This window comes from Crocodylus siamensis, chromosome 11, assembly GCF_052110815.1.
Source record: "Crocodylus siamensis isolate JL-2025a chromosome 11, ASM5211081v1, whole genome shotgun sequence".
Taxonomy (NCBI): Eukaryota; Metazoa; Chordata; order Crocodylia; family Crocodylidae; genus Crocodylus; species Crocodylus siamensis.
The window spans coordinates 17,400,814-17,427,466 of NC_143405.1; the positions used below are offsets into that span (position 1 = coordinate 17,400,814).

The following is a 26,653-nucleotide window of genomic DNA, read 5'->3' on the forward strand; positions in this document are numbered from 1 at the left end:
CACCTACCTTCTGGTTGAAGGGCCACCGTAGGAGTGCGTCACTGGGTCCTTTCATCACCACGAAGAACAGAGACAGGTGAGTCCCACGGCCAGTGCCATCGCCGTTAAGGTAAACACGCAAACACATCTTATAGCCATACTTGCTTGTGTAGAAAGCTACCAAAGCAATGTAAAACAGAGAGTAAATACCTGGTCAGAACAAAGGCAGGGGTGGGAGGCAGCAGAGAAGCTCAGAGTAGTTCCCAGATTCCCTTTTAGCTTCTGGAGATTCTGCAGAGTCAGCTGGCTTCAATTTTTACAATATAAGCAGAGAGCAGCTCACTAAGCTGCCATCAAAGCAAAGCTCAGTCCTAGACAGGCTGAGCTGTATAACCAAACTCTAAGCTTTTGTAGTTACAGTTGCTTTATATACTCTTGAAAAATATACCAGGCACTTGGCGCAGTGTTACAGGATGGAAGCAGGGAGACTTTGTGGATTCTCTCAACCCACTCTTGGTTCCTGTTGGCCCTGAAATAAAAATACGGCTCTGGGAAATGGAGACAGAGCCTACCTTTATTTGGGCACCGATGGCATTCTTTACTAAGTACCTGTTACAGAGCTGACCTAGCCCACATACACAGTCCAATGGGAGGCAATGGGGTGGCAGAGGTGTCTCTGAGCTTAGTCTGCCTTTGTTTGCTAGCCAAGAGTACGAGCTGGAAAAACCTGGGATCCCAGGGCTGGCAGGCAAGACACCTTCTCCCCCTTTCCCCACTTTAACTTATATGCCTACTGTGTGGATCTGGAGTCAGAGACATGGTGACTAGGCCCCATGCCGCCCCAAGCTATTTTTGAGTGGTGCAGCGAGGGGAAGAGGGCAGCATTACACTCAGCTCCAGTATTCCTGTCTTATTTTTAAAGCAATGCATCCTGTTTCTGTTTGGTGCATGTATGTGGGGCTGTGCTGCTGGTTCACAGCCATACAAGCATGCAGGGAAAGACTGATGTCCTGTGGGTACACAGAAGGTGCTAACATGAGGACTGGTAGGACTCAGTAGTTTGGGTAGCACACAGAAGATGGATGCTGTTTTATAAATGGGCAGCTGAAGGGAACAGAGACACAGGCAGCATGGTTCCATGGATCCAGCACTGAGCTGGGATACAGGAGATCTGGGCTCTGTCCTCAGCTCTGCCACTGACCCTGCATGAGTCGCTTCACCCGTTTCCCTTCCCAGCCTATCTAGTGAGACTGAAAGCTCTTCTGAGGATTCCTGTTTCCTATGAAGATTTGTACACAGCACTCTGCACACTCAGCTGGGGTTTCTACACATTACTGTAAGATTAATAATTCAAAAACAATCCCTGGCAGAAGGTGGCGACCAGGTAACCAAAGAGCAAGGTTTTAGGTGACAGCAAACCAGTCAGACAAAGCAACAGACAGAGTGTTCTGAAAGTCTGGATTCACTGCCCACTTAATTAAATGGGTAAAAACCCAACAGCCTTCAGATTACTTTTAAGCAACACTAATCTGTTTTGCAGTCTCGTTTCTGCCTGGCAGCTCCCAGCTCTACATTAAGTTCAAGCGACATCAAGTAGTACAGGAAAAACACAACCTTGAATGCAGAATGCCTGGCAGATAAGAATCCTTCTTTCCCCGTAAACACCCTCTTCTCAAGCATGTTCCAGCGAAAAGACCTTTGGCTCCTTCATTATCGTGTAAACCAAGTGCAAAATATATGTCATGTTAAGAGGGCCTTGGGAGTTGAACATGAAAAGCCACTCCTAGTAATGATCCCATAAGGTTTAAACAAAACACTCTTACCCCACAGCTATGGAGACTACCACTGATCCCAGCTCATCGACAAAGAAAAGGACTTAATATTTTGTGCTGTATTCTAGCCCAAAGTGATACCCTACCAAAATGCAGTCATCTCTGGGGTGGAGAGAGGTAGTCAGCCAGCACACAGTATATTACAGAAAAGGGGAAAGGTGAAGCTATTCAGGTTCAGGGGACTGAACCAAAGCCCTAGAGTGCTGTATAAGTTAAACATGCAGAAAACTGTGCTCCTGGGGAAGCTGAGAGATTAAAAGCTGGTCATTAGATTAGAACAGGAAACATTAGTTGGGCACAGATGGTTACAGGAATATTTTAGTTCTTTGGGAAAAAAACATTTTCCTTTCCAATTTTTCCAAGGAAGAAAAGGTTTGGAAAAAAACCCCAAACCAATAAAACCCAAACTGAAAAAAACCCACCTGCACCATCCATAAATGCATGTGAAAGTAACTGTGAACACAGTTGTGAAAACTGTTAGCTGCTCATTAAACTACTTAGTCTAACTCATGTGCAGGCCCAAGAACTAGATGTTTTACAGAGGGACTGGGCTATTGGTTTAGAGCTAACACCATTCCTGTTGGGCCAGACACTGATTTCATCAGTGTAAACTTAGTCTACCACACAGCAATGACATCCTACTGAGAGAGAGCAGGTGTCTGGGGTGCTTGAATGCTGCTGCCTTCACAGGCTGACACATAAGATAAGGACACTGTAAGTAATGACCTAGAGATCCATCTTAGAACACGTGGAGTGACCCTTGGCTGGGGTGAGTGCTCCGAGCTGATCTGAAGAGCACAGCTTCTCTCACCACTGAGCTTGCTGGAGATACCAGAGGGCTTAAGTAGCACAGTTCCCTTATTTGGATGTATTGCATATTGCCATATATATCAGGACAAGATGAATATGTGATATCTTCTTTGATTTATCATTTGCTACTGGCCCTAATTTGGGTTACTACTGTGTGCATGTATTTTAGCCACAAATAAGGAATTATTCTGAGTGATTTCTGGGGCTGGGAGGGACCTTCCATTTCTCATTAAGAGAGTCATATGTGTAGGGAAAAAAAAAAAAAAACACATCTTCAAGCAAGGTAGTTTCAGTTAGCCCACTGGAAAAAAGAAATCAAATCAGTCTCCACTGCATTTGTGGGAAGAAGGGGAAAGAACCAAGAAAAACCACTGTCTGAAGAATCACAGTGAGTGTCATGTGCCATTTCCAGTGCAAGCATGATGAGGCACAGCTGGGGCATGGAAGCCTCCCATTATTTTTCTAATTTCTAGGTAACCACCTGGGGAGAAGATGGCAGGCACGCGGCCTGTTATTGCTTCCTGACGTTTCCTGGCAAAGTCCGTAATCTTCCAGATGAAAACACCATCATAAGTTGACGCTTCCATGTCGCGGATCTTCTGCTCCATATCAGCCAAGGCCAGATCCTTCAGTCCAATGCTCCTTTCCAGTTGCCGGACCTGGCCAGTAGAATACACAATAGAGCATGATTAGACTTATGTTGCTAAGGAGAGCCAAAAGAAACTGGGAACTTCAGTCTGCCATGATCTCCAAATAGGACAGAGATCAGAAGGGGCAGAATGTTAACACCATAAGGCAACTTGCAAACAATCTGAGCATTTCATACAGCTCTAGAGGAACAATGTCATGTGTCACTGACGCAACAGTTCACGCTTCTGCTGTGGATGGCAGACATCTGCCAATGAATGGTTTCTGCCCCTTTAGAAACATAAGAGAGCTTGGAGGGGTAGGGAGGGGAAAATCAATGTTTTTAGATAAAACTGAATTGAGACACAGAGAAGCTAGGAGAGCTGAGCAGAACTTGAAGCAGCACGTTGCTACAGTGAAGTACTATAAGATTTGCTTGGCAGATCATGTACTGGAGTACGCAAATGTGCTGCTCATGTTGAGAGTCCTCTATAGGTGCACTGATAGAGCAGTCCAATGTCAGATCAGCACTGATATAAAGAAAATTGATCATATCAGAAATTGGCCTAATGACGCCAATAATTTGGCTGATAAATGCCCGTGCATGCGCGCAGCTGCAGCACAGCATGTAGGCAGTGAGGAGCACAGCCCAACAGCTTGGAGAGCCATGTGCGGCTGGTAAGTCTGGTGTGGTAGAAGGGGAGGGGGGAGTGAAGGGGCATAAGGGGGTCAGATCAAGGTCCCCACAGTGAGGAAGGAGTGGTTCTGGGGCAGGCACTGCCCAGCCATGGTGGGTGCAGGACCGAGCTGCGGCTCATCCAGAGGGTCGTGTGGAAGGGGGGGGGGGGCCAGCTTCTGCCAATGCGCACTGCTTTTCCAGGAGCCACTGGTCCAGTGCTCACCCGGAAGGGCATGGGGGGAGGCATTCCCCTGGATCTGCTCGGGGCAGAGCGGGCTGGGGCTGCGTGGGGCTCTTCCCAGCCTGCCCTGCGCAGATCTGGAGGCACACAGGGGGATAGACTAGATGACAAGTCTTCTCCCTCTCAAATTTCTGTAGGTCTTTATGAAGGCACCTGCACATTACAGCAAGGGTGTCCAACAGCTACAGGCTGGTTTATACAAAAGTAGTGATAGCACTATAACTATATTCGTAAGGGCAGCAACAGTTTACCTGAACAAATGTAGAGCCAGTATAGAGCCCGGGTGTGGGCAGAGTTAACACTTGCATAAAGGTGTCTTGTAGCTTCCTTTACAAACTGGAATGAGGTACACCAGACTAACTGTGTCCACACTAGCGTGATGGGGGCTTTTCTAATTAACTGTTGCAGTATATAAAGCACAAAATCTTTCTTAGTGTAGACATGCCATTGGAGAACAAATGCACAACAGGAGAAACCCAAGTTCTCCTATTCTAAGGGTTGATGAGCAAACTAGGTTCAGGGAACAATACAAAAGCAAGTAGTGGCTTTTCAGTACTAAGCCTGTTAATATGCTGTTATTTCTGTATGTCTCAAAGAAGCCATGACCAGAGAGCTTTTCCTCACTCCAGCTCAGACATGTCATAGCCTTGGTTACTAAGCTCAGATCAGCTGCATGCAAACACACCTCTTAGCTAAAATCCCCAGCTCCCCAATTCTGTGCAGGCCAGGCAGGCTATTTTTTCTTCCAAGTTTGGTCTCTCAGTGGCCATGGCAACACTGAAGGCAAGCACTTCAATTAGTGATGAATGATTTGAAAAGGGGTCACAGAGAGTAAAGCACCAGCAGTGCAAAGTCTGAAGTTCCTGACCTTGTTACTGAGCGTTTCAATCTTCTCCTGGTCCAGCCGGTGCTGGCGACTGTAGGCTTCAGCTGTCAGAGAGACCCTCTCCACTTCCCGGTTCAGCACACACACAATGTTCTCAAAGGTCACTGTTTTCCTCTCAAGGGCTTCACACCTTGCTAGCAATTCCAGGGATTTGGAGAGCTCTGACTCTGAGCACAGGGAGTTGCCTGTCAGTAGCACGGAGTTGCCCTGAGATGGCAAAAGGGCAGAAAGGTGCTTCAAGTCTGCAGAGCCAGCCTTGAGGCTGAGCACAAAACTCAGCAGCATGTATAGATGCTCTGCCAGACATTTGCCTTCATGATCCAGCAGCTTCTCATTTTCCACCTGTATGAAAAAGGGTACGTTCATTCACTCCCATTCATAATTTAGATCCCCACTATGGCATCATCATCCACAGGGCAAACTGGTCCTAAGGAGGCTACTACTTCAACTGATGTTAACAGAGGGCAAAAGTAAAAGTGCATAGTTACAAACATTCCAGCAACAGCAAGATACTTTAAGGGCAAACCATAATCATCTATACAGCAGCAAATGCTTAGCACTGGGGAATGGACTGTACATTCTGATGCAACACCTTCTTCTAGCCAAGCATTTCACAAACCCTATTAAATGAAAGGTTTCAACTCTGAGGAGGGCACCAGTTTCAGTTTCCCCATCTCTCAATAGGGACATTAAGTCATGCAGAGAAAGAAGAGATTTTACCAACTCAGTCACCGGAGGTACTGGGCAAATAATACATGTCTTCTGAATCCTTATATGCTTTAAGCATATACTCAGTCACTGAAAAAAACCCTGATTGTTATTACAGAGGTCATTTCCAAATAAGTGAGTCATGCCTCCAACTACTCTGAAATGACAAGGAAGTCACTGACAGCTAACCTTCACCATGTTCTTAATAGATATTTATGACTCCTCTCCCAATTCTCAAGGGTTGAAGAGTTTATAGGATGGAAAACTGTTCCTGGCTTTCATTCATTACCAACCTCCTTTGGCATTTCCTTATAGCTGTTTGTGCTAGCTTGATACTACAAGCTGAATTCACCACTCAAATACATTTCTTTAAGCAGGTACTCAGCATTTATTTGGGCCCTGGCTCTAACACCAAAAGGATCTAATTCAATCAGTCCCAGTCCTGGGATCTCTACTGCAAGGTGTTTGACACTTGCATCTTCATGAAAGCTGCTGAGCTGCCTGGCTCTGGATCTAGCAAATCCAGAAGCTGAATTACTTGATTTTTTTGTAAACAGACATCTCAGCCACATTCCTCTCTGCTAATTGGACTGGCAATAATTTGTGATTGACGCCTTCAGTGAGAAGGTCTTATCCTGCAAGCTCCGCCACCAGAAGTCAAAACCACAGTCAAGCGGAAACTCCTAGCAAGAGAGCATCCACATGAACACTGGATTCCATTTCCAGGAGGCCACTCAAAACCAGCTCTCCCTGATATCACTTTGCTCTCTTCAAGGTCTTTGCTCTCAGCACAGCATGCTGGACATTTTAATCCCATTATCATCAGGCCATTGTGGGGAATTTCCTGTTTACTTCCTCATAAATTTACCAAACCATTTCTCATCCTCATGAGTTCCTGATCTAACAGCAGGAACAACTCTTAGCTGGTAAACCTTGCGTAAGAAGCCCAGACGTCTTTCATTTCTTGGAGATCGTCACTATTCCCAGTGGTGCCCGCTGAGTATTCAGCTTTGTGCAAGGAGTCATTCATCAGATGAAGGGGGGGTTTTTCCCTGGTACAATTATGTCAAATCAGTTATTTCTCTCAGTATACCCCCATCTGGGTGAAACTGGACAGAAACAATCTTTGATGCAAGATGCTGCCTTACTACATTATTAGTTTAAGCAGCAGCAGCTCTGAGCCTACTGGCCCAGCTTGAACCTTGAGTTTAAAGTATCACTTAGCTGGAGTTACAGAGTTTTGCTTGTGGACAGGAGTGGGGTTGGGGCAATGGTTAGGATTTATCTTAAGCTAACACTGCAATAAAGACAGGTGCCAATATAAATGGGCAGAAATGGGCCCTTACCATGTCAGCGCATCCAACAGCCTGAAATCTGCAAGGCACTTTACATTTGCCACAAGTCTTCACATGGTCCTGAAACTAGAGAGAAAGAAAAAAAAAAATGCTTCAAATATAAGTGTAATTCTTACCAATTACAGGAACTCTAGTCCTGTTGCACCAAACAACACAGGAAGGTGGAATGGGGTGGCCAACCTGCAGTCTGGTGGGTGCCATGTGTACCACAGGCAGCTTGTGCATGTGGCAGGTGGTAGATTGGGGAGAGGACAGGTAGCAGATAGGGCATAAAGTAAAGCAGCAAATCAGGCAGGAAATACAGGGAAGGCAATAGAAAGCAAAAGCAGCAGATCAATCAGGGAGCACAGGACAGTGAACAGAAAGCAAAGCAGCAGATAATGCAGGGAAAGGGATCACAGTGGCCCCGGGAAAGGATGAAGGGCTAATTTGTGGCACACTCACCCAAAAGGTTGCCCCCCCACCAAATTAGAGAATAAGCGACTCTTTGGTGATGATCACTACACAGCTGTGATCCATAAATCTGATCTAAATCTGTTTAGACTAGAGATCTTATTTTACCAATGGCACTGACTGGTCATTTTATCTTTCAGAAGTACCCAAATAGCATAAGAATAAATGCTGAGATGGACACAGCCCCATGAGAGCAGGAATTACCCACTAAAGCAATTTTGCCTCTGTTCCTTAGAAGGCACACTTGATTATTGCCCATATAATCCAACCCATTCTCAGCCATCCAACTTGGGCACTTAAGGGTTTAGTGCTTGAATACAAAGCAAACAGCTATAACAAAAGGGTTGGGGTTATCTTCAAGTACATCATTAAGTCAGGATGCTCCCTACCAGAAACACAGTTTTCACTGTATCTTAAAGACATCTCTGTGACTGAAAATAAAGCTCTTCAAAATGACTAACAAAGGGGTGGGCAAAATAAGGCCCACGGGCCAAATCTGGCCCACCAGGCACTTTCATCCGGCCCGCAGCACCCACCAACTAACTGTACCCTGCCCAGCCCTTCCGCCCACAAGGGTGGAAGCATGGTGCCCACGTATACACACTCCACCAACATACCCTATTGTGCCTCGCTCCCACCCTCATGGGCAGAAGGGCCCAGCCTGGCCAGCACACAGCTTCTGGGTGGAGCTGCTGCTGCCACTGGTGCAGCTGCAGAGGGACCTGCTCGGCTTCCCTGGCACCCCGCTTGCTCTGGGCACCGGGGCGGGGGGGAGGAGGGGCAGGCTATAGCTGGGGGCTGCGCTTGAAGAGCGGGGAGTACCAGAGATAGAGGCCACCTGGCAGGGGCTGTGCCCCTTGCTGCCATGTGCAGTGCTGGCTGGCAGTACACGCCATCAAGTGCCTGCACCAGGCATGAGTGCCCCCGCCTGCTGCTGCTGTGCCATGGAGGGAATGTGTGCGTGTGCAAGGGAAGGGACTTCCAGTGGCAAAGGTCAGGGGTTAGGGACAGGACTTCCAGTCCCAACATAATGACCAGGGGGTGGGGCAACTGTCAAGGGGCAGTAGGGTTGCCAACCCTACAGGATTGCCCTGGAGTCTCCAGGAGTTGGATACAAATCTTCAGGAGACAACTGAGAGTCACCCGTGAGATAAACAACAGGACATTCATTACAATAAATAGTGAATGTTGAATCTGATTTATACAGTAATCCAGTGGGTTTTTTAAATGTGATAGTAACGTGCATTTGCCTTCCTGACAAAGTCTATGCACCGTAATCCATAACTGATTTACACAACCACATGGGCAAGTTTGCGTTGTGGACACATTGGCGTTCTGGAAACCTCCCGGAAAAGATTCAAAACAGAGCTAGCAGCCTTAAGGGGCAGCCCTACCCATGTGGCCCTCAAAAGCTCACCAAACCTCACCACCCAAAATAACTGCACACCCCTGCTGTAAGGGCTTCCACTCAATCATAGCCAGAACTAGAGGAAATAACAAGACTTTCGCAATGTCTTCTCAAAGTGCTGCTACACAGTGAACACAGGCCTTCTCAGGCGTGGAACCACTGCTTTTCTAAAGGCACTTACTCACCTCTGTGCCAGTTTCACAACACTGTACTTGCACAGCTTAACCTAGTTCAGTTGTGATGACCAAAACAAAGCAAGGAGGGATCCAGGGCAAGGAAACATTTCCATCCTCAACAGTTCTGCTGCTGTTTGTTGGAACTGCACAAAGCCATGCAAGTTCCAGGTTTCCTCCTGCCCCATATTTTCCCTTTCCCTTGTTGTGTACCTGCACCTGAGGGCTGCCTCTGTGTCGTATTGAAACCAATGACTTCATGCACCGATGGCTCCCAGTGTGCAAGGAAGAGGATAGGACATGTCACAGCTTGATATTTTCATTTCCAGCTCAGCCCTAAAGATCTAACAACTTGCTTATGTTCTCTGTTTAACTGCAGCAAACATGCTTGTGAGAGCAAGGGAAATATAGCAAGGAAAGGTTGGAAGCACGTGGGATTATTTAGTCTGGAGAGAAGGCTGAGAGGGGATTTGATAACAGTCCTCAAATACAAAACAACTGATATAAAGAGGATGGCACCCAACTCTTCTGTCCACAGAAAACAGGACAAAAAGCAATGAGCTGAAATATTAACAAAAGAGATTAACGTTGGATATTAGGAAACACCTTGTTTTTGTAAGGGTGGCTATACACTAGAACAGATAACCAAGAATCTCTGTTAGTGGGAATTTTCAGGTGCTGGTTAGACAAGCATATGTTTGGGATGAGTTAGATAGGCAAGATCCTGCCTTAAGTCAAGGACTGGACTAGAGGACTTCTTGCCCTCTTTTCAATTATTATAAGAGCTCCCTGCTCCACCCAAAAATCCCTTTTTGAAATGCAGAAAACTCTGTCCCTCAGAAATCCCAAATCTAATGCTTCCCAGAACAGCAGCATCTTTTCGGCAGCTGCCTTCAGGGAAGTGTCAACAACCCAGAATGGAGCAAGTAGTAGCTTGGGCTCCCACGTGCTATGTAACTAGTATTAACAGGTAATGACATGCTATCATCCTGTTTCTAATCCTCCTTCTACCAAGTAAATACTCAGGGCCAATTCTAGGCAACAATTACACTTCACATTTAACATCTACATGCACCAGACAGGATGCCAATGTTGGAACAAGAGGAGTTTTTAATCAATTTAACAATTACTCCCAAACCTATTTGACTTATTTACTTCATGATTCAAGCTAACCCAGGGGCTATACGCAGCAGCACTGTTTAAGCCAGAACAATGTCTGCTACTGGACAACAAAACATTTCAAGAGAAAGAAAAAAAGGAAATGTAACTATCCGAGGCATCAGCTACAAGAATCTTGTTGGCACAAGCTCAGGTCTGCTGGAGTAGCTTCAGAATTCAAATTCAGGGAGATTATCACCCAAAACAACAGTGTTAAGGCTGTAGAGGAGTTGAGATGTGGTCTTTACCCTCTAAGGAGGGTCCGTTCTGCTGCTTTCTTTCTTTATTCAACAGTATGGAACCTCTGTTGTTCCCAGGAAGTGGCACATCCACTTGAGCTGTCCCAAGGCAGCTCTTGGTTCCCAGATGGGACAGTGACAGAGAGGTTCACTTTCTCTATTGATCACGGTTTTGGGACTTGGCACCTCCTCACTTTTCCCAAAAGCTTGCCCTTGGACAAATATCAAATACACTGCAAGGTCTAGAGGATTTCATTTACCTGAGCAGGGGATTTCTTTCATTCCTCTAGAATGGAAATTACCTAGGTTATCAACTGAGCAAAGGGGGAAATGGACTTCACTGTAACAGTAGTCACCAAATGCAGCATTAATTTGAGTCTGATTTATGTGCAGTACTCATTTCTCAATCAAGAACATCAAGTAATTATAGATGATCACAGACTGAGCACGCGCGCATGCTAAAAGCCTTATGAAACATCTTCCTTGTGCACTAGAGGCAGCCACTTAAAATTAAATGGATTTCTTTGTCTTCCCCATTTCATATTCGTATAGATTAACCACCACTTCTCCCTTGTTCATTCACAGAATTCAAGGCATCTTCTACCAGAACACAAACCACAACTGATGTGTACTGTGGGACATAAATGTTCAAATACCTTTTCTCTTGGAATCTTCTTTTTCCCACAGCCCTCACAAGTCAGTGGAAATTTAGGGCAGATCTCATCATGAGCCTGTAAAAGAATTGAGAGGAGACCATTTGTGCATCAAACACAACTCTGATAAGGGCACTGCAATGAATACAATTCAGTGGACCCAATGATTTATTGCAAATACCCTTTCTAATATAGGAAGCATTTCATGTGATAGCGTGACAAACTCCAGCCTAGTTGTGGCCTTTTGGCATACCAAATCAGATTTCTAGTCTCTAAGCTATAATGGTGTTTGGGTGCTCTTGTGCCCTTCCAAATACTCAGCCTTGATTTAATACCTATTCATTTTGGCTCTCAGCAATTCTAAGAAAATCAAGTTACTCTCTGTACAGGACTGTGATAAATCAGCAGGAAACTCCATTTGTGACTTTACCAGGAAAGCACACAAGCAGGCAACTTAAGTGGAAAAAGCTGCCTTTCTACTAAGCAGCTTGCCCTTTTTGCCTGCCATAATGGGCATGAACTGGCTGATCCAAAAACCCAAAGCCCCATTTAACACTTACAGATACAGAGCTTTTAGATGTTCAGACCACTTCAATAGAAAAACGATTTCTAACCAACCAGCCAGAAAAAGAATTGTATTTGAGAAAAAAAGTTAATACAGAAAATGGACTGTTGGCCCTTTTTGCCAGGCACAAGAAACTAAGTTAAAATAGGAATGCTAATACATCTCTCTCTGTTTCTAATTTAATTTCTGACATGCTGGAAAGCTCATTCTTCATTTTAGCTGTATAATGTTCAGAATTGAGCAACTGGATATTCTGCCCAAGTTACAATCATTTCTTAAGCAAGATGGAAATCTAGTCAAAGAGTTCTGTTCTTATGTACAAGCTTATATTAAAATGTTCTGATATTCTACTGTAATTCTATTACTTATGCACAGTTTGAAATTCAGATCAAGAAAGATCAAATAGACGGGGTTGCCCATCTGGCATTAAAACCTCATCTGTTTTATAAGCAGACTTACTGTTATGAGAAATCTGAAACATACAATAGTTTTGTCAGTTGTGTTCATGCTGTACAAATGCACAATAAAAGCAGATATTGTCAAAAACCCCTAGGAACTTGCAAACTAAAAAGGGAAAGTATTTATTACTTAGATTCGTGTCTCACTAAATTGCCCCCACCCTTCCATGCATTAAAGGAACACCATATTAGATACAAAAGAGCTGCCATGAGACCTTGGAGATATGAATCACTCATTCTGCCATGCAGCTGGGCAGTGCTCATGGTGTTTGTGAATACTCAAGGGAAGAAGAATTATGTACATTTTCTCCTGTAAAAAAATGACTGAAAGAGATGCACATACTTACCAGGATGGCTGATCTCTCCTGGCCCTTACATGGTAACTACTCGTCATCTAGAAAGCCTGGCTTGCTCCCCTGCCTTGCCCCTGAAAATAATCCCCCTATTCTTCAAATCAGATGCTTTGTTGCTTTGAAGTGGTTGCATCTGAAATGGAAGATCTGGTAGGATGGGGCTTTTGTTTCTCACTTACAATAAAGCCTCATTTCTATGGTCTCTCCCTTCATTCAATCTCCACCCTCCCATCTAGTCCAAAGATGCTACACAGCATTTATCTTCCATCACGGGGAAAGGAAAAAAATGCAAACATTTCAGTTCTAAGGAGCACCCACAGATAGAATCAAACATAGATGCACTATCAGAGATATGCTGTGCTTGTGAGAGGCAGAAGGGAAGTACTGACTGAGCACTAATCTGCCGCTGTGCTGCACGTGAAACCAGACCGTGTGTATCAAATGTCTCTAAGATAAAGCTAGTATTTCTGGGCAAGTGGCATGTTCCCAAAAATGTCTATGCAAGTACTTTTAAACTCCTCTGAAATCTCCACTGGATTTCCCCACTGCTTCACTCCAACCAGGAGCACCACAGAAAACAGCTCCAAAAGGGATGGTACTATATCCCCTAGGAGGAATGCACTCCACTCTTGAACCAAAGAGGCAAGGGACATCATTCAAGACTGATGGACTGGACTCTATGCCAGGCAGACATGTGGCAATTGTGACATGAACAGCCCCCCACTCAGTGAGCAAGTTCGCGTTTCTAATGTCGACATCAGGTACCTCACGTACATTTAAGCAGCCTGCGAGCGGGCTAGATAAGAACACAATATCCTTTCTGATTACACTGCAGTCACACAAGCAGACTGGGAAAACCCACGAAGAGAGGCAAAGTAGAGAAGTGGCTTCCATCTCACTTACACAGTACCAGGCTGATCCTCCTCAGCACACTGAATTCCTACCAGAGTCAACAGCAAAACTGTATGCATCACAGTGGGTTCAAGATCAGGCCCTGAGAATGTGACAGTACTAACAGTGTAACACCACCACTAGCTTGAGTTGCTCTTTTCTAAAGACTACCTACCTCCTCTCCCTCAAGTAAAACCTGCTGATGACACACAACTTCCATCCTGTAGGAGTGACTAGACGACAGCACAGCAATTACTCTGTTGTACAAGTCACTTGGGGGATGGATATCAATGCAAGTCACTTAGAGGATGGATATCAATGCTAAAGTGTGGTCCTGTTTTCACTTAGTTGACTTCCCAGGCACTTGCTTACCTAACATCTTTAGAAATGAGGTAGAAAGCAGGGTAGGGCAGCACCTTATAGACAAACTTGTTCAGAGAGGAATAAGCTTTTGTAGGCTACAGTTTATTTCATCAGCTGCTGTGAATGCTACTGGAGTGGTCCCCTGGACAGCTGCAGTTTGCCTACAAACTCTAGCTAAGATAGGAACTTTACTAACTCCAGATGGGACCCTCCTATCAGGAGTGCCATTCAGTGCTCTAGCTCTACTGTGGGACACCCGGCACTCGCCTCCAGACACCTGTCTGAATGGGTCTGCCTGTCCAGCTCACTGAGCGTACTCATGCTGTGACTCTCGTACCTTAATGTCAGGAAAGTAGAAAAGCAATTTGCAGTATTTGCAGTTGAGGCTTCTCTCAGGGCATTCCCGTTCAGAATGGCGCTCCTTGTCATTCAGTTTGATCATTCCCTTACATGCCTGGCACATAATCAGCATGAACGGGCAGTTCCCTTCATGGCAGCTCTGTGACAACAAGAGCAGCATATTTCAATACAGCTACAGACAAAACACACAGAGACACATACAGAGACGGAGGGTGTCCTGTCAAATGGATGCTGATGTGTTGAGGTAGGAAAAGCCTGCATCCTAATGGATTATAGGATGAGCTGCTCTGTTGGGCCTGCATAAACAGGGCAAAGGTAATGTAATGATTTAAGCCAAATGCCTCTGAATACCTCTCAGGAATATTACTTTCTGCACTAGGTCTGGCAGGGAGGTACGGGACATGGCATAATAGCAGGGCTAGAGTAGGCTACGTAACCTTCAACCCCAAGGTACTCTCTGAAAGCCACCCTGCACCTCTGTTATGGCTCTTTCTATAGCTGGTTACAGGACCAGCAGCAGCCTGTTGCCCAAAGCTTCTCTCTCAGAGCTCTCAGATCAGCCAGATCACAGGTAGCCCAGCAATGGAGCTTTTTTTCTCCTCCGCACCCTACAGAGTGTAAAGTTTCCCAGGGAGGGTGGGAGACAAAGACACCAGAGCAACAGAAAAAGCAAAAACAAAGGAAGGGGATGGGGTGGAGAGAAGGAAGCAACTTTGATGGGATGTTGCAGGAAAGGAATGGACACTGGCAGGGCTTTCTGAATTCTGCAGCCACAGGATATACCACTCATGGCAGAACTGAGAGCTAGAACCTGTTTCGCTCTAAAGCAGGATGGTTCTAGCCCATATGGTTGTTGGGAAAACCTTGACAATGCAACTAGGCAGATGCCTCCCTAGGTTTGCAGGGAACCCAAAACAATCACTCCGCAAGGTATGGTCTTATTCCATTCATCTCAGTCGGGGCCCTGCACTTTAAGATTATGGCTTGTAAATCAGACTGCAACTTGCTGCCACACAATTCAGCATTATTACCATGGAATTTATTAGCTTGCTTCCCGTGTTCCTTCCCTGCCAGAACCAGCCTGGAGCTGCTCAGCTTTCCCCATATGGACTACTAAACTGGATGATAGTGTAGGCTCTCCAACCAAAGCCAATGCCAACACAGGAGTAGAAAGCTGAAACCCAGTTTACAACTAGATGGGTCAGCTGCAGAAAAGCACCAATACTGTCAACAGGTTCCCCTTTGCCCTCGGGCATTTAAGGACAAGGGGTTCTCAGGCAGGATGTTTACAAAGCTCCTCAAAAAGAACCAAAAGCTAATTGTATGTCAGTTAACATGTTCACTAGGAGCTTCAATTGCATGCAGAGGAGGGAGATCGGGATGGAGCATTTAGCTATGATAGGTTTTTAGATCATCACCCACCACTGGGGCAGCAGAAGCCAGTTCATGTAAAAACTGACAGCAGCAGCAGCAGCGAAGTCTCTGGGATTCTGTATGGTTTCTGACTTGTTTCCCCTTTCAGGATAAACACAGTGATTGGGGAGGGCTTTTGTTTTTTATTTTAATTGTTGAAATTGTTTGGTTTTAAAGATGTTTTAGGCTGATTGAGTTTTACTGGGCAGAAAGGGCCATTAACATTTTTAATGCGGTTCTGATGTTACAGGAGCCTGGTGAGGAGAAGGACCTTGCTGCACAACCTCTGGAAGTTCATTCCAAAGCCAGGTCCCTCTGACCCTGACTGTCTTGTCCCAACTCTCCTGGGCTTCATTATGGGTTTTGTGATCACCATTGTCCCAGAAGGCGGCAGCCCGTCATTGTAATTTGACATCTGGTCCTTGATCCTTCAATCAGAGTCTTACACTGACACTGCCTGGGAGCTGGTTAAAGGACATGAGTTGGAGTCTGATATATACATGGTGGCCTCAACTATGGGGAAGGCAACCACACCTTGTACAGGCTGTGTGGCCTGTGTACTATCTTCACTTTTGGCTTCAGATCAATGAAGCTGATTTCAATGCAAGACTACATTAGCATTGCCAGTGAAATCAGAATGTGTACATAGGGCCCTAGCTAAAGGAAGGAGCCATCTGTCAATGGGTTTGGAAACTAGCAGTGTAGGGAATGGGTACCCAATCTTGGCCTGTGGGCTAGATCTGGCCCCTAGTGCCATGTCATCTAATCCGCAGGTCTCCCCCAGGATCCTGCAGGGATTCCCACCAGCTGTGGCCCCAGGGCCTGATCCTAGCGCATGGGTAGTGCAAAGCCCTGTGCCACCTCTGACTAGTTGGGATTGGACTCCAAGGCCCTGTGCACTGGAATAGGGTCCTGGGGCCCCACACTACTCCAACTCAATCAGGATCAGGCTGCAGTTGGGTGGAGACATCGTTGTGACAGTGCAGGGCCCGATCTGACCTGTGGACCAGTCCTACACAATTCATCATCCCTGCAGGGCCAAAAATCTGAGCACCACTATTCCAGACAGATCTGCTCTGCTGGCCATCATCACTTTCAGCAATTGCAGCCACAGTGCTTTGAACACTGCATGTCAGGCTCTTGTTTATTTCTGTCCTACATACTGCTTGCGCATAGGCTCTGCCACCTCCTTCCAAGTAACTCATGACACCAAATGTCTCACTAACAGCAGTAGGTTCTTATTAGAGGTGCACCAATATATCGGTTCGCTACCAGACTGGCACCAATAAAAAGGAGAAATCACATTATCGGCTATTGGTTTTTTTTGGTCATTGTAGCCAATAATTATGGCCGCGTGCATGGAGCACCCTAGCAAGTACAATCCAGACCATGCACCCTGCCACCAGCCCGAACCTGTGGCAGACTACAGATCCTGGTGAGCAGTGGAGGGTGCCACACTCAGCAACAAAGCAACCATTACTGACTTCTGCTGCTGCTGACATGGCAATGCTGCATGCACACTACAGGCCCGAGCACCAGGGATGCTATGGAGGTGCTGGGCTGCTGTGGGCAAGGTAGAGTGCCATGTGAGGGACATTCCGCTCTACCAGGCACCAGGCCCCTTTGCAAAAGCAGCTTCACTCCAGTGGCCGCAGGAACTCAGCTGCACAGGGCCTGCTGATGCTGAGGCAGCGACATGCTCTGGGGCTCCAAATGCATCTGGCACTGCTGTCTGCATGAGGATCTGCCCCCTGCCCACCTGGGACAGTAACACAGGCTGCATGGCTGTGGGTAGGAGCCGTGGATAAGAGGATGACATGCATGGGAATAAGGCAGTTACCACCTTCGCACACGCGCGTGCGCTTGCGTTAAATGCACAAACAGAAAAGGTCCATTTATGTCAGTAGTTTAAAATGCCTTGCACTATTACTAACTATCAGTTATCAGACCAGCATGAGCCTATGTGGTTGTTTAATCATCAGCTATCAGTATCAGCAAAGAAAGTCTTTATTGGTGCAACCATGGTTCTTATATCTTGCTATAGCCTTCCAACAAATACCAGAACTCGCCACCCATATTGGTCTGACCCCTGCATTACAGATAAGGTTGCCAAGAGGCCACATGATAAAAACTCCATGAACCACATCTGGCCAGTTATAGCAAGGCCCCCACTTCCATTCCTTCTCCTCCTGCTCCTAGGGAAGGCTAATGGCAAAGTGAATCATGTCCCAAGAGGGCGGAAGTTTGGACATGAAATGTTAATTTGTTATTGCTTTATAAACTAAAAAGCAGTGGGGGCTTTCAGGAAAGGGAACATGAAAGAAAAAACACAGTTGGGAACAAAGTCCTCTGGAAGTTGGGGGAAAACCTGACCTGGCTTGGATACCTCTGCTCTCCCAACAGGGTTTACTTTAAATCTCAATCTTTAGCTTCTCAAAAATGAACTGAAAGCATAACTTTTGTCAGCTTCTAGCCAAGGGCAACACTTTACAGCAAACTGTGATGATAGCTTTGGTATCTCTCTGAAATGCAGAGTCCAGCAATTTCTACCTGGAACTGACAGCCTAATGCTTCCTGATAAAAATCAAAGTAGTCTTCAGTCCAACCCAGGATGGCAGAGGTTTTTCATCAGGCTTGAGAAGGACCTTCAAAGCTACTGAGTTACAGCTTTATATTTTCAGAGAGGCATATGCTAAAACTGTTAATTATCCAAGCCACTGCCATCCCTTTGATTCATAGATTTGAGCTGTTTTTAGAAGTAAGCGCTAATCTATTAGACCCTTTACAGCTGGGGCTTTCCTACTCCCCCTTCCCACACACATTTTCTGGCACTCCTCCCATCTTACGTCCTGCAATGTGGGTTGGACAGGAAGCAATCTAATCTCTAGGTTGCCAGCTAGATAAACACGTACTAAGGGAGGCTAATTTGGTTTTAATTCCACCTTTCTAAAGAGCAGAGGTACTGACCACCAGACTAGTGGTGCTCAACCTCCAGCCTGTGGAATCAATCTGTGGGGCTTTCTAGCTCAAAGCTGTAATCTTACCCTGGGCCAGAGAGCTATTTCCTTTGGATGAGTTCATGTGTTTCTGGAAGAAGAGGTCTCTCACTCACAAATATTTAACTGAGTTTTTGGATGGTCTTGCCTGATAGTGACAAGAAATCATTCTTAAAATTGGTGTGAAAGAGCTACATGCTATACCCAATCTGAATCAGGTTATGTTATCTTCTCAGCAGACAAGAACATCTCCTCCACACTTGTCAGCAACACTCCCCTGAGAGCAGAAAGATTCTTTTACCTACGGTCTTTATGTGCTTCTTGAGTAAATCAATAATTTACTGAATCAGTTTAAAGGCTGCTCTCAAGCTAAAAAAAGACACATCCTGATGAACTGGTCAGTTTCTCCTACTCTTCCAACAACCCCATGTTCCCCAAGAAGAATGATCTGAAAATAATGCCAGCTCTTCTGTTCCCGACAGTTTATTTTAAAAAATCCACTGACATCTATAAACAGTTCTCCATAGCCAAAATAAATTTACTTTACTCTCTCTCTCTCTCTCTCCTCCCTGCTCCAATACCAATGATAACACTACTCCATGGGCATCTCAGGCTACTTTTAAAGTAGAGAGGTAGCTTGACGTGTTAGTCTGAAATCTACATTGAAAGTGTCATTTTAACATGGTACGAAGAGAGTTGTGAGGCTGTGAACCTGGCCGAACCTACTGTGTCTGTTCTGTTATCCATTAAGGTACCCAGTTCTCATTGCCATAGTATCCAAGTCAGAAGAAGTAGTTTTCTTGGCTATTTGTCTTGCTCCAGCTGCCTAGCTTTACAATCTTTACATTCCTTTCATGAGTTTGATCTTCCCCTTGCATGCAAGGCATCTGGTTTTAACCCTCCTTCCCACAGCATGTTTTTAGGTACATCCATGCCAAACAATATGGATGCAATATCTACAAGGTCCATATATTTACTACTATACCCAAACCCTCATGAAAAGAAAAACGTGTTTCCTAATGCAGACTTGTATTCAACAAGAAGAATGAACTCAACTCCTGTGTTTTGTAAGAGACAGCCTCAACTTTCAGACATTTAGTTTATAAAAGATACTGCCATGGAGATGTGAACTTTGCTAAGCCTGAACAGAAAGCAAAACTGAGAGAAGAGGGGAGGGGGGGCAGAGTTTACGAGTAAAGGACTATCAATTTTCAGCTGTTAAACAGTTTTTTCTTCTCTCCTACTCCATAAGGTTACTGAAACAGAAGAGAAACTCCTGTCTTCTGATTTATAGTCAAGAGTGCAGCCAGACAGACTGTTCTCAATACTAAGGCTGTGCCCTTTTTAAATGAACAAACAATGAATTATCTTTTAGGTACTTTCCACAGCTTGTCTGAAATAGCACAGCGAGGGACTTTCCACAGTGGGAGAACTGCTGCTGCTACAGAACGCAAAACACGCTGTTGGCAATACACTCTGGCTTTAGGCAAACGAGGCAGAAATGCTGCAACACCACAGCACCTCTAACTGCTGTATACCTAGTGACCATTTCTCCATGACCAGTGGGCTAGACAAGTCCACAGTATAAGGATGAGACCCTGATTGAGATATATACTGAGCACTTCCCTTTACTGAAGCAGTCTTCAACCCCACATATGAGGCTTCCTGCCATGCCCAGGATGGCCAGGCTTGGTAACATCCAGACCTGCTCTGCAAGCAGCTAGGAGAACGAACAACAGAAACCTGGCCTTATTTGCTCTGAACTGCCACTCAGTCAAGGAGCTGTTCCCAGTGGTGCAACATCAACCCAGCACCACACTCACTAACAGTGAATGCCAACACTTGCCAGGAAAGGGGAAGGATGTAAGGCTCTCAGACAAATCAACTCCTACAGCTGAAAGTCCCTGGGCTCACTCAAGACAGCTACAGTCCAAGCTAGACCCTCAGAGTGGGGTTCCAAGCTCAGAGTTGATGCACGACGATCCACAATGGTTTCACTGGCCTCTCTTGCATAGAATTACCTCGTTTCTAACATTTCTGAGCACTATGAGCAGAGAAAGGGAAAAGGCCAGTGACTGGGGAAGATCATCTTGTATGCATGCAGCACATACCAGTCAGAAGGACCCCAAAGTGCACACGCGCATGCATACCCCCACCACCACCACCACCCACACACAGCTTTACACGCCACCAGAGTGTGGTCACCTCTATGGTATTTGTGGTAGCACACTAAGAGCATACAACCGTTTAGGAGAGAATGTAAAAAAAAGCTTCAAAACAACAATCAATTAAGAGGTGGAAGGTAATGACCAAAACTGAAATGTAGCCAGAACATGACAGCTTAATCTTCACCCTGTTAGAATGCCATAACCAGCTATAGGTAGCCAGGACTCCAATTCAGCATCTTATCCAAAAGAGTTACTTCCAGCAGCTAATATTCATTTGGATGGATCCAATGCTGACTAAAAAAGAAAAATGCTATCCCTTGAGTCACCAACATGACCGAGTCACCTTTTCCTTGGGGGGTTTCCCATCCAAGTACTAACCAGCCCCAGTTCTGGCTAGCTTTACAAAAAAAGAACTTACACAAAAGAATTATGAGATCTAGCCATTGATGACTCTTCAGGGCCTTGTAGAATCTCTCCTGAAAGCTTTTACTTAAAATCCAATGGAATTAACAACCTAAAGCAGTGCCTCACACACCTTTCCAAACTCAACTGTAGTTGTTTTAGCTGGTGGTAGGTGTGACTCCATTTGCTTTAGCAGAGGCTGGCTTACTTACGCTACTCATGAATTTGACTCAGCACCTTAAATAGGAACACAAAGCTTTGCTGCAAGTCACCATTCATACAGCAAAAGACCACACTCAATCCAGCAATCCAAGGCACCAACTATGCTATTCGAGTCCTCAGTAGAACACACAGATATCCCAAAGCTGCTGCTTCTGGTCTCAGCCCCCTAAACTGAAAGTCCTGCCAGCAAATATTAGAGTTTGAAACAAACATTAAATCAAAAATCTAATCACAAGCAGAAATACCACATGCCATTCATGGAGCCAGAGCCAAGAGTGTCAAAGCAGTCCAAGTGGGTTAGGCACTCTACTCCTATTGAACTGCTAGGTTGAAATCCCACCCTAAAGATATTAGCATATTCTAGAAGATGGGGCAGTTAGAGGCACTGATGCAGCAAAATCTCTCTGGACAGAGCAAGCCAGCCAGAGGACTCAGACAGGGTCCAAAGTAAAGTTATTCTACCTATCACTCTGTAGTAGTGTCACAAATGGAATTAAGATGTGGGGTCAGATTCAGCAAGCTTAAGTACCTAGTCAAGAACAAGATATCACCCTTCCACCCTGATATCTTGGTAGCTGTGTGATTTGGGTTTAACTTAGATCAATGAAGCCAACAGCCTGAGTTCTTATCTCCATCCCTGTACTCAGTGGCTTTCAACTTCTGGATTGCAATTCCAAAGCTGGAAGCAAAAAATATTCCACATGGGTTGTCAAATTTCCTATGCAGCATATACTTTATTTTCTTTTACTCTAATTTCTCACAACCCATCTGATTGCAAATAAATCTTTGCAATGTAAATAGCTGCAGTAAAATGTACTCATTAAGGAGAGTGGTTAAATTTTCAACAAGAATGTAACTTCCAAATGAGAGGCATATATGCATCAAGGGCCATGTCCTCTGTGTAGTTCTAGAGAAAGACAGAGGCTACTTTGCTCAGTAAGCTTATGGCATGAGATCAGGTTACTGGTATACCCAGTGAATCCATGATACCATAAACCTACAGGTCAGGACATCTACATGATGGGGACAGCCTCATTCTCCCAGTTATTGCATAGGCCATAGACTAGTGAAGTTACCAGGGAGTACTTAGAAGGATAAGGATCTGTCAACTCCACACTCCTTTTCTCTCCCCCACCCCCAAACAAATTTATTTACTTGGGCCTGAAGTTAAACACTTATTTTGGCCACATGTGGCACAGTTATAATCAAACAGCATACTACAGCTTCCAGATAATTTAAATTTTAAATAACCAATGAAGCAAGAAGAAGTCTGGAAATGAGGTCACAGAAGTAAAGTGCATGGCTCTCGCATCAGGGAAGGAACAAAATAGCTGGTTTGGGGGGCTCATAAAAAGTTGAGGTTCTCTCATCTGTCAATACTCTCAAGGGTGCACACAACCACCCAGGGGATTTGGGAAATGCAATTAGGACTGAATTAGCGCAGGCAAAAGCTCAGATGGTAATGGTGAATGTCAGCATAAACAAATTGAACTGCTAATGCCTTGCCCATTGCCACACACATGCACAAAGAAGAAACAAGCACAGACACACACAACAAGAGGCTCACCCAAGTCTTTACCTCATATTCTTTAATAGTCCCCTTCCACGTGCAGCCATCATTAATACAGACAGCCGGCAAACTTTCCACCTCTCGACGAGCTGCATTGTCTGGAAAAGCCTCAGGTGAGGAAAAAACACACACACACACAAAGACAATTAACTCTAGGACTGCAGCTTTGATCTAAAGCTACTCCTTGCTTAACGTCATAGTTACATTCTTGAAAAGTGTGACTTTAAGCCAAACAATGTTAACCAAATCCAATTACGTCACAGTAGTTACCTACTAGCAGGCAGCAGCCAAACAACATTATAACCAAACATTGCACGAGTTTAAACGAGTATGTTCTCTAATAGATCAGTGACGTAATAACAACGTTAACCGGGAAATTAAGTAAGAGTACCTGTACTCTCTTGAATTTTCGTGAATCATTAAGAAACAGCCCCTCACCCTCATCCCCAACCAGTTGCCACAGAGTATCATTAGAGATGCATCTGTGAAAGACAAATCTTTGTTGTAGCATTTCAATGGCTTCTCTGTTGAAAGATGTCCCAAGTTTTAGAAGTTGGGGAATCTCTCACACCTGTTCAAAAGGCTGGAATCTGATCTCCAGCCAGTCATCACATTCTACGCCAAAACAGGAAATGTCACAAGCAATTTAGAAAAGTCTTACTTACTGAGTTTATTTCTAAAGTGGAAACTCCTTCTTCATAGATTCCTTCCTGAATACAGGCTGCACACTTCTGAGGTCCCGAGCTGACAGAAAAGACCAAAAAAACCCAACCACAATATAAATAGCCTATATGATGCTGAATTTATCATTCCATTACAGTGAAGCTTCTAAACAGACTCTGAAGAACCAAAGAAATGTGTGGCACTTATTTTAAAAAAAAACAAACTAATGGAACTCTTACTTAACATGCATTTGGCATCAGTTATTGATCCTTTTAAAAGCTATATATTTTTCATTCCTGATATGAATGCTAGTTCTTTCATCATAGAAGTAGCTGTTCTTAAATTCAATTTACTCCTCCTCTGCTTTTACAAGGGCAGAAGGCTTAACCAAAGCTTTGTCTGCAAGTATGAAATGAGTACTTAAATACCTCTTCCTCTCTATGGCACTGCAAACAAGCTTTTTATGGGAAGGAGGCTAATAAAGTTGCTTACAGCAGCACATAAGTGGAACACACCAACCTAGGTGTGCACATTTGGCCTTATTCGCTCCCTCTGAGCTCTTGTTTGAGGCTTTGACTCTACCACGAGGAATACAACAAACTCAGGAATCTACAAGGTCTTAGAGAAGAAACAGATGATGAATCTTGGAGACACAGAACATAGTACCTTACTCATAACTCATTAAATAATAACGTTTTATTTCCTTTCCCCTTTCTTTTTACTTTTGGACATTTTGTCTTCAGACTCAAGGGAGATAAAATTACCTGATAATTTTCTTCAGGCAGTAAGAACAATAGCGGTGTCCACACTGAGCTTGAAATGGCCTTCTCAGAATATTCTTGCACTCTGAGCAGAGGTATTTGCCCTCCAATTTAGTCCCTAGTATCTCCTTTGAAAAACCAGGTTGGTTTAAATCCAAAGAACCAGGTGGAGTCAAGTTTCCTGCTGCCATGTGAACCAAAAACCCACGGTGTGCCTCGAAATCCTGAAAAAGCAAAGAAAACCATTTGGTTACGGTCTCATTCTTACCAGAGCAGCTACACTTTTCATTGCATTTAATTCATAACATTACCAGGGCACCAGGAAGCCACCACCCCCTTTAACTAAGCTATTCCAATTGCTAGGTGGTTCACACTGCCCTTTAATTAAAATCGGTTCAAGTCGTTGCTTGTCTTTTGCTATTTACCAGGGACTCCATAAATCAATACAAAACAATGGGGTAAGATAAAGCATCTTTACTTGGTTCCCTTCTCAGCTTAACTGAGACACTAATATATCAAAACCTCCAAACAAAAACCAAGGCGAATGCTACCCTAAAGCCGAACTGATCAAGAGTATAAAATCATTCCAGAGTACCCAAAACTTTCAAGGCATTAGGCAAAACAACCATGTTACAGTTTTATATCTGCCCATTGGCAGAATGGACTGCAAATAAAGTCAGGTGAACCTACGTGAACAGTTGCAAGCCAAGATTTACACGCAATGCCTGAGGGGAGGGGAGGGGAGGGAGGTTCTTTGAAGGGCTGAAACAAATGAAGAGGCAAAATGGTATAATCTTATCAGAAAAAGACTTGGCTGATTATCTGTTTTTACTACACATAATGGTCTAAAGACCTACATCCCACTACTACCATATGAGGACTAGACTGGATCATTGCTATCTCTTATTTTTTAATCAAGAGTCCAACCAGCTATTAGCCCAAGTTGGACTGAGTTCCAAGCATTTTGTATTTCTAAATGTGGTTAAGTATGAAAATGCATCTGTAACAGGATCCCTTTACTGTTATAGGAATCCCAGTATACTATACAAAGTGCTCCTAAACAGGTGCAGCTATACTGGCCAAATCATTCTTTGTACTGTTATAAAGTAAAACTGCTTCTTATGAGAAGGAAGAGTTAAACCTCTGGATGTATAGCTGTGGCAGCATGACTGTATCTACAGCAGAGGCTGTGAAGAGGTTGCCCCTCTTAAGACAGCTGTGTCAAGAGAAAAGCATGGGGTAAACCTGATCTTACCATTACTGTGTTCTTGTTGCAAGTATGTTTTTGTTATACTCTTTACTAAGAGTAATTTTCGCTTATTACTATAAACGAAGGTCCTAAAAATGACTCTGTATGAGGTGCTGAACACCCTCAGGTTTTCTAAGATTGTTCATTTCCCCACAATCTCACACCCTCACAGGTGTCCAACGCCAAAAAGCAATTAGTATAACTGGACATAGGGAAAAGGTGTGTGCGGGAGAGGAGGGGGTGAAATATTAGGAATGCTAGGAATGTGGCCATAACAGCCAGGGTATGGTGGGGTATTGAACTAATCTGTGATAAAGACAATCTTCTGATTAAATCAGTTTAAGGCAAAAGCCTGACTCTTATGATCTAAGGTACCATGGAGAGGGAATTCACCACCCAACAAGTAAGGCCAGGAGGCATAACACTTGCACAGGTAATATGGGACTGCTTGTTGAGAAGTGTACCCAACTCTGCAGCACATGTGGATTAACTCCCCAACTTCTGTGCATCTTGAGGGCAGATGCTGCTGCCACCAAAGCCAGACATTGCTTACCTTCCTGCAGCCAAATAAAAGCAAAATAAGAGAAAAAAGGAGAACAGCACCATCTGCTTTGCCACACCTCCTCTACAGCAGCTACGCAGGACCAGATCAAAAGGAAAGAAAGCTGGGCATATAGTGCCTTAACATCAGAGCTAGTATTCACTGACAAGGGAGGCACCATCAAGGCAGGCATGAAGCATAGATGAACAACAACAATTTAATGATCAGTGGCTGGCAAACATGTACCATTTCACAGGGAAACTCTCTCTTTCAGCAAATGCTCCCAAATGCAGAAGAGTACAAAAAGTAACTGCATTAAACCTCTAAAAGCCTTCAAGAGTCCCAAATAACCATAAGTTAATGCAGTGTTTTAAGTCATTGACTGCAGTCAGATGTGAGTTAGATTCCTGGCACTGCCACAGATTCAAAGCATAACCCTGGTCTAATCATTGCCTATACCCCAGCCCTTCACATGGA

General features: G+C 44.6%; 1 protein-coding gene across 5 annotated transcripts in view; it reads right to left on the reverse strand.

The window, feature by feature from the left end:
* Positions 1–26,653, reverse strand: part of TRAF2 (TNF receptor associated factor 2) — a 39,556-nt gene that overhangs the window by 7,393 nt on the left and 5,510 nt on the right. For 4 of the 5 annotated variants that reach the window (XM_090022263.1, XM_090022264.1, XM_090022265.1 and 1 more), the window contains exons 2-10: positions 24,390–24,610; positions 23,628–23,706; positions 22,972–23,070; positions 14,169–14,330; positions 11,205–11,279; positions 7,109–7,183; positions 5,037–5,396; positions 3,103–3,280; positions 8–156 (exon numbers count right to left, since the gene is read on the reverse strand). In XM_090022263.1, coding sequence (XP_089878389.1) covers positions 8–156; positions 3,103–3,280; positions 5,037–5,396; positions 7,109–7,183; positions 11,205–11,279; positions 14,169–14,330; positions 22,972–23,070; positions 23,628–23,706; positions 24,390–24,610 — 1,398 coding nt within the window. The remainder of the gene's footprint in view (positions 1–7; positions 157–3,102; positions 3,281–5,036; positions 5,397–7,108; positions 7,184–11,204; positions 11,280–14,168; positions 14,331–22,971; positions 23,071–23,627; positions 23,707–24,389; positions 24,611–26,653) is intronic. The other variant, XM_090022266.1, reaches the window with a different exon arrangement.